The sequence below is a fragment of the Homalodisca vitripennis genome, chromosome 1 (assembly GCF_021130785.1).
Source record: "Homalodisca vitripennis isolate AUS2020 chromosome 1, UT_GWSS_2.1, whole genome shotgun sequence".
NCBI lineage: Eukaryota > Metazoa > Arthropoda > Insecta > Hemiptera > Cicadellidae > Homalodisca > Homalodisca vitripennis.
Window position 1 is genome coordinate 51468989 of NC_060207.1, and position 14684 is coordinate 51483672.

At 31.5% G+C, this 14684-nt stretch overlaps 1 protein-coding gene across 1 annotated transcript in view; it reads right to left on the reverse strand.

The window, feature by feature from the left end:
- Positions 1 to 3917: 3917 nt before the first annotated feature.
- The window catches only part of LOC124361452, an 89258-nt gene continuing 78491 nt past the window's right edge, over positions 3918 to 14684 (reverse strand). The window contains exon 2 of the mRNA XM_046815537.1: positions 3918 to 4033. Within this exon, the coding sequence (XP_046671493.1) occupies positions 3918 to 4033 (116 nt within the window). The remainder of the gene's footprint in view (positions 4034 to 14684) is intronic.

Below are 14684 nucleotides of genomic sequence, written 5' to 3' on the forward strand. Positions count from 1 at the left end.
TTTTATGTTTTTTTTTAGAATTATATAATTGTTATCCATTTATTGTTGAATGATCTGTGCAAATTTTCAATAATCTAGTTATTCAATTGTTACTTCTTGTTGCCTACGTTTTGGACTCCGGCTGGTTATTTGTATTAGTTATTTTTATTATTTTAGTTCAGTTAGTCCTGCATCCCCCTAAAGGCAACAGTTCTGGTCTTTGACTTTGTCAATTATACAATGCAAATGATCGCATACATATTGAGCGGCACACTAAATTATCCTTAAATGTAAAAACTATTAGCTGAAGTATTTAAGTTTTTGAAAAGTGTACACATTTTTATAATTTATTTCCGAAAAATGTCCAAGGTATCCACTTTGTCAACCTAGCACAAAACTGTGTAATTAAGTAAATGTCCTTAATTTACTTCTTACTGATACAAGATTATGATATTTACAATTTTTATTAATTGATCACATCAGTTTCATACGTCATCTTATATAAGGGTAAATAAAATATATTTAATTTTAGCTTAGGAAATTGTAACGGTAAAATATCAAAATCATTGAAAGTGCTATGAGCCTGGTATTTTAAAATACTTTATTGACAGATTTGTTATGATTAGGACTAAACGGGGCTAGGCTGACCTGAATCATTACATCGTGAATAAATTAAAGTAACAGGTAGAGATGTGATTACTCCACCAAGTGAGAGAGCACACCTGAGTACACAAAATGTGTGAGGGGAGGGGAAGAGGAGGAAAGGGAATAATTTAGCTAGTTTTGAAAAACAAGAGAGGAACGTTAGTGTTCATAGCTACAGTATAAAATGATTATATTTAAAAAAACATATATAATTTTTAAAATCATAAAATTCTATTTTTAATATTTTGGATCCATTCTAAACATATGGATTTGTAAGTTTATCATAACAACCATGTAATGTGTCAATTCCATGTAGACTAACTCGAAAACGTTCACTTAATAATAACAAAACATTAATTAAAATAACTACAGAACACTCCTATTAACTCTTATTACGCACTAACAGATTGATTTTATAAAAAATATTGAAATCGTATTGAAAAAGAGGTGCACAAAATATTATTTATCGTCAGACCTAAATAAACTGTTTTCAGACAAAGCGTGAGAAGAGAAAAGCGCAGAAACTGTCAAGAGCACGTCAGGGAAATCTCCCGCTCTCGCTTGATGTGGAACGATCCCAGCCAGAACGTGATTCTATGCGCGAGTCTCCGATTGTTTTATTGTGATTCTGTGCAATGGTTCAATTTTCTTCTGAGCTCAATTCCTTTCCATTATACCTAGTCGTTCTGTATGATTGATTTGAATTGTACTATTGATAAAGTAATTGCCCTGCATAATATTTAGGCTAACATAGGCAGTTAACTAGGCTTTGCACGCCATTTCAAATTAATTTAACTGGTTTAAATGGCATAATAAGCACTACTGAATATAAATGTAACACTCTGAAAGATATCATAACCTCCCGGTCAATTTTAGAACAATTTGACTCTAAGTTTAAAGAGTAATCTTATGATGTCCTGGATAGACAGTGAAACATCTTACTAGTACTAATGAAATACACAAATTTCTTTATAGCATTTGATGTTTAGTTTCGAAAATTCAGCACAGTGTATAGGTTACAGTAATCCTGAAAAAGCACAAGATTTTATATGATAATTTTGACTATAATTAGATATATTTAACCTACTTATTATTTCAGGTTTCATTGTCCAACAGATTCAAAGTAAAACAAAGGTTCTTGTGGCTCTTATATCACTTTAAGCGCATTAAGAACCTTTTCTAGTTCGAATTAATTATGTTTCACGTGCCATACCACAGATTGCCTTATTTCCATGATAAATAATGTATACACTATTTTGGTCTGAGACGCCTGCTTTATTAAAAAAGTAACTAATTCACCTACTTAAGATATCCCCGGGGCCATAGAAGCGTTTGTATTTAAAGGAGTGTATACATTAGTCTGGAAAAATATATTTCGATCTCAAAGCGACTGACTACTTCAGATCATTGTAATTTATTTCTGGCAAAGGTATTTCTGGCGTCATAGGCGTTTGCCTTGTTGCCCCGAACAACATTTTCCTTCTAATCAATATTCAGACATTATCGTATGTTTTTAAAATAGTTTAAAAAATAATAACGAATCAGATACAGCAACTTTTCTGAATGAAAGTGTGTGAGTTTTGGGCAATATGATAGCACTGACGGGGCGATGCGACCAGGAATGGCGATCAATAGATATATTGTATTTCATTTGGCCCCGTACGTTCTGGCAGTGTTATTGTTTTGGAATATTTCCTTTTAAAATACAATCGATAAATAATAATATAACATCATAAAGGACTACGTCAAAGGATATTGAAACGTTCATACTGCCTACATATCTAAAGTAATTCTATCCAGTCAATTTCATCCTTATATTCAATCATTTTAATTACGAGAACATGTAAATTATAATTCTACTTGGGGTTATTTGAGTATATTATACTCAATGTATATGATTGATAATACTGGATTATAAGCTACTAGTAACTTTAGAATTGTGTACTATTTATATATATGAAAACATATAGCCAAACCTCTAACGTAGAAGGTAAAACTATTAGCGAAAATTGGTTTGTTATATAAATCTATACACTGAATTAAAGGTCCGGTCCGCTTGTTTTATGGTAGTAGACATTACTAATTTAAATATAAGTAAATATGTAATATAAATAAAGTTATACACAGAGCGTACCATATGTTATTTGTTTTATCAGTATATATCAGTTATGAGTCAGATGCTGAGCAGTGCAGACTGGTTTGCCTGGCGCTCCCGCTCCCCTATGTGCAGTGAATCATAGCCTAAATTCTACGTGTTTAAGTGATTTATTAGTTTATTATCTGCATTATTGCTTCTACTATATTATCTGTAATAGTCTTTCTTCAGTTTAGTGACCGTGTGTATTTATAAAATCATATTTGATTCCCCTGTTTGCAAAAAAGCTAAACAGAATTTCTTGCTCAGACTGCCTAAACTATACCATATACCTTCTTAATTTATTACAAGAAAATATTGACTATATAACTAATGAGAAGTAAATTCATAACATTTCCAGAGAAGCTATCGATGTCTGCCACTGTCTAAAAAGAGAAATGATGCTGACCGTCGTCCTGGTATTACAGCTAAGTTCGTCATACGAGAAGACAAGCTGAAATTTATTGAAAATCGAAGAGTCAAGAGGAACAGAACTCACATGACGTTATTAACACTACGACCACTGGTAATCTAGTCTACGTGAACGAGAGTTTCAGTCCTTCAAAGAGAAGACTGCTTGCGGCTGCTCAAGCAGTCGAACGGTGGAAACAGGAAAAGAATTATTCATATTTGTTGGTAAGAAACGGCAAAATATTTATAAGGAATTTCAGGGCGATCCCTATCTTGTTGTTAGTTCAATGGAACAAATTGAAAAACTATAAGCAACCGCTTATTTCAGTAAAAAGTTATAAACACTAACAATCAATCGTTTGAGACAACAGTATTCTAATTAAAAACTGATTATTTTTTATAATTTATCTTAATACTTAATACTTTACTTCGTTTCTGTGTTGACACAGCCGACCACTATCGCTCCACCTTCAACATGACAGCTGGACATCTTAATGTTTTCGCCCTTGAGGGCTCGTTTGCCCAGGGCTTTTTTCAGGTTGTTCTCTTCCTCCATCGATAGCTTCCGGGTGTTCGAGCCGGACGATAGCCATCCTCTCCACGAAGATATTTTCGGCATTTCGGGTGTCTTCTTTTTGAGACCTCCATCATGACCCTTCCTTCTTTTCTCCCCTCCCTTTTCTTGCTCTTCAGGTATCAGCTGCATTCGCGGCCTCTTCACACCTCCATAGCTTGGGGTTTGTTTTTTTTATGCTGGTTCAGAAGGAGTTTTCCCTTGCTCTGGGACAGCGACAACATCCAAGTTCCCTTTTGAGGAAACGGCTTCGTCGTATGGTTTTGCCAGAGCTCCTCTATGAATGTTGCCTTTTCAACATTAATGAGTTGTTATCCAAAAGGAAACCATTCCCAGCTTAGGATCAGTATAGAATTATTTAGTAGCTTGTTCTGTTCGTAGATGTGATTAGATTATACACATGTTGGACTTTATGAATACAATCTTCATTAAGGATGTTTTCGATATGTGCACGGATATATAAAGTATAAATTCACAAATAAGTCCTTCAAATTTGAAAATTTTCAATAAGTATGTATCGTTTTTTATCTACATATATCTATATTAATGTACATTATGATAATAACAATGATGATATATTGCATAAAAGCATAGCTAAAGAATTGTCTTTATCACCAGTGAAAATCTTAAAGACCATTAAGATTTATGATGAACAGTATCGATTTTAGTTCTAGATTCAATTTTGCTGCTTGTACACAATGTCTTTACACATTATTGTATGTGGCCCATGCCCACAAGTACCAACCCAAAAATGTAACTTTGTGTAACAGAATTCTCCCACATAGAAAGTATATTACGAGTAATAGTTACGAATATTCGTACTATAAGTAAGAGTATGCTATATTCGAACATTTAATTGTTTAGTAGTATTTCGCGAATATTAATAACTTTGGGTAATGACAATCAAATATTTATAAGTAACCAGAAGAATATAGAGAGTGTATATGATCCGTTCACTTAATGTTGTTGGTTTCAATTAATTTTATCACGTTATGTTTTAAATAGTTTCAATATTATAATATGTAAACCTTAATTGTGCTGTAATTTTTACAGATTTTAATAGTAAAATATGTTTTAATTTGAAACAGAAAATCCTTTGATTTAATATATCGCTCACGTTTATCTGTTCGATAAAATAAATCTTGCAATGTAAAACGTTTCAATTAATTCAGAATTAGTAACCAATTAACACGTGAATATTTTAGCATTTCAAATGTTATAAAATACGACATACGATATATTAACATTATATTAAACTCATACATTATTTCAATGCAAAACAAACTGTTTTAATTGTAATAAGTTCAAATCCAGATGTGGTCCGTGCAAGTATGGAAGTGGAAGGCAAATACTTAATTGTGCAGGGGGGTGACGATAATTCATTCTCGGCTCAAGCTTGCCATTCCCTCCCTTAACTGCAGCCCTAATACCTGTATAAATTACGAATGTTTTTATTCGTCATCTAACTCTTAACTTTGTTAATTTAATTCAAACAGTATTTTAATTTGTTCTTTTTGTGGATGTTTTTCATTTGTAGTGAATAGATTTCTTGGAGAAGTTGTTAAGATTAGTTCTTGCGAATTCATAATTCAATGATCAGTTCAAATATGATTACGGAAAATAATTTCATCAATATTCCTTAGAACTTAAATCTGTAGAATTAATAGAAACACTCCTGTATTCTTTACGCTGCAGTATAAAAGAAACTACTTGACGCCCAAAGAGCACTTTGTAGTCTTTGTGGATGTGCTTCGTAAATTTTTCAAGAACAGTAAAACTCTCCAAGAAGTAAAACAGACTTAGACAGCTAATTAGAGAGTTACAGCACTTTTGTGGCAGAGGTAAGTGTCCTAACTTTGTTCAGTCCCAAAGGCCTATATGTTCAAACACAAACCAGTTATTTAGAGCAATTGGTAACCTAAATGGTAATTATGTGTTCCTTATTTTATTTATTTTATACAAAATTATCCGATGCTTGAAATGTGTCCAATAAAGTCATTTACATGTAGAAAATAACTAGTACATAATATATTAGTAATATAATATATATTAATACACATATATTAATTACATGTAATATAGTATTGTACAGGTCCTTATTTTCTGTACTACTACTCTCTACTAGGTTTTAGATAAATGTCTTGATTTGTTAAGGACGTATACCTTTGTTGCAATAATGTATATATTGTGCAGATTTAATTTATATTAAGTAATGTATTCAAGTTTTTATAATTCAGTGGCAGAATACATTTTGGTATTGATAAGAACATCCGTGTAGTTCGTCCTTACACCCACTCAGTCATTAATGCGATATTTTTGCAATTATATGTATTGTGCAAGTTCAATAGAGTATAAGCATACTGTGTTCAAGTTTACAGTGTTCGGCGGCATATTGGAGTCTGATGATTTCGAGATTAGCACAACAGTTCTTAGGAATATTGAATATATTATTTTTAACAATTATTATCATATACGTGAATAATTCAATAATACTGAGAAACTTTTTTTCCGAAGTTAAAATTTATTTAATAGAACATATTTTTTGGAAAGATACATAGTAAATTTTAAAGTGTAATGCAATATTAACTTCTTCTAATCAAGCCATCATGATTATCTAAAAGTATTCATCTTAACTGGGCCAAATAACAACTTTAATTTGTTTTACTGATACCTTTTAGATGACGTCGGCCAAAAGATGAGGCAGATCGTGAACTACGCACATAGACAGTAACAATTGATTATTCAACCGAGTTTACGTTATAAAACTATTTCCAAATATCAGTATGTATTGTCATACCCAAGGCTAAAATCAAACCCATATATGAAACCGGAAATGGTATAAACCATAAATATAAATTAGACGCTCTCTGATAAAAGGCCTATGTATGAATTATTTTTTTATCGAAGCGGAAAATGTAAGGTAAACTCTGTTATGACACTAGAAATATAAAATGTTAAACCTTAAACCAAAATAAGCACCAAGACTGATCGCTTATATTTGTGAAGTTTGATAACCGTGAAGACTAACCCTAGCTCTACTACTATTATTATACCTCGTGATTAAGGCTAATTAACTATGGTAATTTCTACTGCAAGTCTCATCCTTACTGGATGGCTTTCTATATTATAAGAAATGTACAAAATACAGAACTGTATGAAATTATTATTCCTCTTACATCATGTTGGTTGCAAAGAATTACTTGTCCTACATATTTTGGTTTTAGATTTTAATACAATTCTATGTAGTTTACATCTTTATAGACTCATACAGACACACTTAGTTGTTTATGCATTAGGTATGCATAAGTTATAATATTATTAGTAGACATGGAAGCCCATTTTATGTTATAAACGGTAATCACTGAGTAGACTCACTCCATGCACCTTATTTTACATTTCACTCAGACTGGTAGAATGTGTAAAGTTTGTCTTGAAGGATGTGTTATCTTTGACATAAACTTTTATAACGTAGGCTACTCTTCTGTACTTTGTAATTTTTCAAATATTATTTTAATAACAGTTAACAATTTAACCAACCAAAAACAGTGATTTGTTAACTTTTTCGAAATATATTGCGAAAAGAGTGTTACTTAAATATTATCAGTAAGATTTTAAGGGTTATACTTTGTACCACATTATGAATACTGTGATTAAACTTTAACGCTGGTAATGATCTAATTCAGTGAAATCTATGTCCATAATTGTAAATCTGGGTATATCCTAGGAAGTAAAATGCGAACATTTTGGTTAGTTTTAAACTATAAACATCCATCATTTATAACTTGTCGCATTGTAGTCGAGTTGTTATCAGAAGAAAAGATAGATAGAGATTACAAGAATCCCGTGGTATTCTTTCACATGATATATACGTTTGGTAATTCATATTTTGGATTATGTGATTGATAATACAATTATGGAAATATAATTATGGTTTACATCGAAAAGTATGAGATTATCAAGAGAGCATGTACATAATCTCGAAAATATCTTTGGTAAGTTCTTATGGAGCATGAACCTTCTTATGTTTTATGACATTTATAAGGTAGATTATTACTAAAATAATTGCTGAAATCTAAAACTGAAAAATTATGCTGTTTCTTTAGACATTTTACTCACTATATATGTAACCTGAGACGCCGCAGGACATTGCTGTAATACCTTCCCTAGGCGTTTCACTTATCTAGACTTCCCGTCCATCCTCAAATTCTGCAGACCACGTAAATCTTCATTATTTTTCATCTACTTGTTATCGACTTGACTCCATTAAATACACCTCAGCAAACTTACCATCCTCCCCGAGCACTAAAGTGTATCCTACAATACACTAATGCCTCTGCTCTCCAGTAGTCAATGACACATTTATTTCAGAGGCTGCTCTGAGAACAACCACCCCGTCTTTCACGGTTCATTTAAGTTTACTCACTATAAGTATAATCAAATTGAAAGTATTAAACAATGTTTACACAGAACAGTTTATTAAATTTTACAGGCTCATTAAATTTTTATTACATAACTTTAGACACCAAGATGGCATTTTTCGCTACTTTAAAGAATAGTGGGGCATAGCCCGAAGTGATTTTTGAAATAAGAATAGGCTTATATTCATTCTTATATTATAAGAATGGAATTTAAAATTTCAGTAGCGTCAGTTGAGTAGTTTACGCGTGAAAGAAAAACCAACAAACTAAGGCATTTTCGCATTTATAATACATCTAAAAAAACTACAATGATGAATCGGTTGTAAGCAAACCACCTTGTTGAACCTTGCTATGGAATTTGTAATTTCTTTGCCTTTTTAGTAGCGCAGTATAGCAAATCTCTTCCAACAAAATAAGTAACAACCAAAGAGTAGAGCCACAGTTTTAAGTAATAAATATCTCTGAAAAGTACAATTTATAAAAGAAAACATAAATAGTTTATATTTAGTAATACGTTTTGATTATTATAATATTCTTTACAATCTGTAAAGAATCGTTTATATACGAAAATTAGAGATCGATTGAAAGAAATGAGGTAGAGGTTAAACAGTTTTTAAGTTCTACATAACTTAAGAGTAGGGTTGAGGTTATGTTGGGCGGGCGGGGGTGACTGGGGTATATTAACCGCTGTTAGTCGCCACCTGCGTCACATTGTATATCTCCACATTAGCCTTAATGTCGTTGTATTGTTTAATGGTAACAGTAACCCTCTTTACAAGCCAACGATAACAGCCCCTTGCTCTACTTGTGCTACTTTGAACTGTATATTTCTTTAGACCGTAAATAATAAGTACTGTGATCGTGTTTCAAGTAAGTAGACAAATCAATTAGTGAAAAGTTTGAAATAAAACACAGGTATTACTGCAAGTTGGTGTTAAAACCCCTTCCCCTCATTTTATGGATAATTTCTGTATAATTAGGAAGTCTCCTCCTGATTCTAAATTTCTTTTTTTCCCTTTGTTCTTCTTTGCTTCTATATTTTCATGAAAATTCTATATATAGTGAAAATTGTAAATAAGTATTGGAGATACGATCTGAGATCTTACTATTTGCTCCATTTACCATCCATGTAAAATTCAAGAATTAAAAAAAAGAAATTGTTAGTAACAGAACAGAAAATAGCTAAGCATTATCTACTTGGAAGCTGAGACACCATCACCCATCAATATGACTCAAATTTCAGAGTTGATTATTTTTCAGAAAATTTCTAAATACTTTACTGCAGGTCATGAATCATGGGAATGCCACAATCTTTTAGCGTCACTCATAGTATGGCATGTATGATAAATACGATTAGTATATGTTCACTGCTTCACTGCTACTTATTGCTTCATTAGGGCAGTGAATTTTTCAGTCAGCAGAACTGACTTTCATAGAAATCCTCGTGAAACCAGGAGAGTACATAAAGAAAGTTCTACTATTGTTATCTTTAATAATATAAAAAGTTCATTTACGTATGTGTATCATGGAGCATCCGTTTGTCAGTTGATTATTATAGATTTGACCTTTATTTCTATTACAATATTTGTTTATACGCAAGTTAGGTGGACGAAAATAAAATATGTTAAAGGGACTTAAATTTTAAAGACAAAATATTTATAGTAAAGTAAATATAAAAGTAAATAAAAATTAAATTTATTATAACTTCATAACAATTGTAGTTAATTTTAACATGTAATTCTAATGACAATATATAAATAACAAATAAAAAGCAATTCTTATATATATATATATATATATATATATATATATATATATATATATATATACTTCTTAATTCTAAGGGAGTGTTCATTTCTTACTCAGTTTGCTGTAGTACTAAATACAAAACAAGTCCCAGCAGACTGGTTTGCCAATCTACGCTGGATATTTGTCAAACCGTTTATAATCTAAATACCTTTGTGATGTTTTTGGTTGAATTATAATTTAGCATGCTGTTAGCAGTTCGAGTTATGTTGAACAATGCCAGTAAATGAACAAATCTAACTGAAACGTTTCAAAACACAAAATAGATTTTATTCGTATTAGTTGTCAAACAATCAGACTCTTTGCTTTACAGAAGTACATTAAAACTTGAACCATAAATCGATATGACCCTTTCTAATATTTAATTGAATTTAGACTGCTAGACCTGAACCCTATGGAGTACGCAGGCGATTTACTAACTGATAAACTAATGACTAAAGTTGATCTTGGTCGCTTAACATATTTCAAGTATAACGTTGCTCCATACTCCTATTTAATTGTGTTAAAAATAACGTTGGTCATAAAATCATGTTAATAAGGATTAATAATAAAGAATTTTCGTCAGAAACAATTAATGTACCAAATAAATCAATATTCCTAGAAATATACTGTACGTAGGGATTATATAATATTTTTAATCACAACATAAAAAGTTCTTAAAAAGTTCATTGCTTCTAATTTAACTAGTAAGAGCCCATATAGCAGGTAAGCTAGTTTAATCAAGAGATAGAGAGCAGCATGCCTCATCTGTCACACAGTGCGGTGAGGGGGGGGGGCGTTAATACGGCAGATGTTTTACCTCATTAGTTCCTAGACTGATGCATCCCACATAGCCTTATACCGTACAACGGTATTACATTGGCTGGATGTTAGCGAAGCCTCACTTGAGGGGTTGGCAAAATTGCATTTATATTAGTCTGTCCGTCTGTCTGCTGACCGCACGATATCTCGAGAAAAAAATAGGTATATCGTGAGGAAGCTGTAGGAGCTATACGGATTTGACATTTCAACATAAAGTTTTATTTTCATGTAAGGAACATCGAGTTCTATGATGGTGCTTGTCATTCCCAAGACTACAGAATGTGTGCTTACTGAGCACTCCATAGGATTTGGCTGAGCGTTAGCAAACAGATAATAACATTATTCATTATTGTCCTATGAATAATTATAATTGCAAGAAGTTTTTTTTTATAAGAAAAGAAGTTTAAAAATAAATGTTTTTACTAACTAGGTACAATCATATTATATTTAACACAATATTAAATGAGCAATTGATTTTTACATGGTGTCTCAGCGCCATTTATAACGCGAAATGTGGTGTGTCGTAAGTTATAAGTAAAATATATACTATACATGATATTCGAGATATAGAAATAATGTAGCTGTGGATTTGGAATGTTTGTAACGTATACTTAGTTATAAAGAAAGAAAAATTGATTTTATATACAAAGTATTATGAATACGGATAAAAAACTTTTGAGTAGTTTGAGTTGGAAAATGGGAAATTTTGACGAACGGTCGATCAGTTCAGGATTGAAAAAATTAGGTTAAATATTTAAATTACAGGGAAAATTTTGAAAAGATCTGGTCTTTGCTTTCTTTGTAAATACTTTAATTTATTAGTGATTTCAAACAAATGTTATTTCATTGATCTGCATAGAGTGTCACAGGTGACAAGGATATAAACACGAATAATACGAGTAACATATTAATTAGTTCGTTGAATATATTTAGCTATTAACAAAAAACTTATTTTTAAGGACCGAAATAGATTGAGCCAAGGCAGAACTCAAGGGAAAGAGCTTAGAAGGAGGGATTAAAGAATAATATAAACTGGTAATGCTAAATGATAAGGGTAGGTAACTTATTCATGGTCTTATTCGTTTTGTAATTAAAACCCGATGATAATACATCCTTTAAAAACACTACAGAAGGAATTCAATACAAATTTTAATTATTTTTGATATCATAAATACTGAAATTCTAAATACGTGTGCTCGAATCAACTTTTACCAGCAGATCGAATATAAGATATTTTTGTAGTTTACCTTTGCACCAATTTTTTAAAGTAATATTTAGATCAAGGAAATTATTCAAACATATATATTTATGTTCTTACGTTTACCGTGTGATTAATATTAATTGCAAAAGACAATAGGTAAAAATGAATGCTTTTAGTTTGTTGTGTGTGTGTAGAGAAAGGCGGCTCAATACCCCGATTTCCATCCCGCCATCTTTATCCATGAAAAAGTAAACAGAATGTATCCATACTTTTAAACTCACACTGGATTTATAGTATCCAGTGTGCATCACTACATCAGTGTACATCGATTGTATATTCGTATGTGTACATCATATTCACTACTTTATTGTGAATTAGGCAGAGGAATGTGAAAGGTTTGCTTAACTTTACATTTTGAAAATTATTTTGTAACTAAAAGTTACCCGCAGCTTCGCACGTATTTTTGCAGGTTATTCACCTGTTTGATCACTTCTGGTTTTAGTGAAGTATATTTCCTACGCCAATGTATTTTGCCATAATCAAGAAAACACGTCAAAATGTGTCCATTTAGGGACATGTTTAGAGACGTTATAATTCTTTTAATTAATTAATTTAAGAACGCTACAGTGTGAACCGCTAGTTTTTAAGTTGACAATTATCGACTGTTATGTATAAATAATTACGTTAGTGTTGTGCTAGCCATTGGTATGTAATATTATGGCTAGTAATTCCAGGCAAATGTCTCTATTAGTTTAATTGTAAACTACTGAAGGAATAAATTATTTCTATTCTATATTGTAATTTACTTGGTTCTTTGAATTTTTTGTATCATATTTAATTTAGTTTTTTCCCCGATCAAGGAAATATGTCTCACAGGTCAGAGAAGCTTACTTCCGTCAAAACACAACTAAGATGGGGTTTTATAACAGTCAATTCTTTTTTTCGTTTGTTTTTGACGACGGAAGGATTGTAAAGGAAACAGGATTTTTTCGGACGTTTGCCATCGTTCAGTGATTCAATATAATCAGTAACACTACGTTTAGAGATCTGCAATCTGATCTCTTCTTCAAAGACATCACGGAACTAATCAATCAATTCTATTTGACCAGTAGTACGTAATTTATTTTTATTAAGTAGTGTTTATTTTTTAGTAAGTGCATGTTTAAAAGTTAGTGTCCATGGAATTAATACACGACATAGCTGTGGTTGTTCCCAGATTATCTGTGTCACAACGCTCTGGTATGTTCTCTTTACTTCAACTTAGATTTTAGTCATGCATTAGTTTAGTCATTTACCTGAAGAATACATCAGATTCAGTTATAGAAACGTAGTGTTACTGATTGTATTGTATCACTGAATGATGGAAAAATGTTCGGCAATATCCTGTTTACTTTACAGTCTACAAGTTTATAAGTTAAATAATAGCTTTGTCCATTATATCTAATACTTGATATTTGTTAAAAATGTAAAGTTAAATGCACATGAACAATGACATTATTTACGTGCTCCTTTACACATTATAATGTTTTAAATATGTCAGAATATTTAGAGCTAGAATGTTACATTAGTCAAAACCAAATTCCAGAGAACTTTCATCTAGCATATTTCCTAACAACTGCTTTAAAGTCTTCGGAGACAAATTCTGACCACCTTATGTTTTAGGACATTTTCTAAGGTAGATGAGTACCTACCTAATCGCTAAAATCTAAAAGACATTGGTTATTCGTTATAGAATTTACAAACTATACATTTAAACCAATTTAAAATGGTGCTAAAATTAATTAAACATATAGTTGTACTGTCATAAAGCAATGTTTACACAGTAGATCACTTTTGACAGGCTCTTTTGATTATTATTTCACAGTTTTAGAGACCAAGATGGAATTTTCGCTACTTAGAGACCAGCGGGCAGTAGCCCGGATGGATTTTCGAAACAATAATAGGGCTTTGTTCATATCAAGAACTGTAAGAATGCCCATTTAAAATTTCAGTACAAGCCGTTGAATAGTTTACGCATAAAAGCAATACAAAAAACTAAGGATCTTTCGCATTCGCATTCATAATTTTATTAACATAGGATTACACAAATAAAAAAGCATTACATACATTTTCTAAGAAGTCTTCGATTACGAAAATCAATGTTCGTGGAACCTCCAGATTTGGCGCACATATACTCGAAATCAAATGAATGTGTTTGAAACTGATTCTTTGATTCCCGATTAAGAAATAATTCTAGTTATACTTGTAAGTTTTCCAGGTCTGCATTTTAAATGTAAATCTCATAAGGATTTTAGAAATGTTATAAATAAAGGTTTGGAAATCTGTTGGAAACCTGAGAAACAGCTTCTGCTCAGATCACAGCCTCACAATGAAGACAGATGAGATCCACTGTTTGTGGCCATTAATCTAAATGAACAGCCGGTTACTGGATAATTCGCTTCTCACCTTAACCTGGTTATTTTGTGGTCTGATAAATAGTTGAGACGCACATAACAAAGCTACGAGTACAATTTGCTACCGTTGTATATAAATGTTACAACTTAGTAGGTTAATTATTAGTCATAAATACTGTTATATATCGATACCACCTGAAAAAATTAATTTGATTTTACTCGTTATTTTCTACAAAAATCATCATCATCGCAACAATCTGATCTCTTGTATTCGTATGGCTCTAATTGTTGGCAGGAAATGTGTTACAGGAAAATAGACATT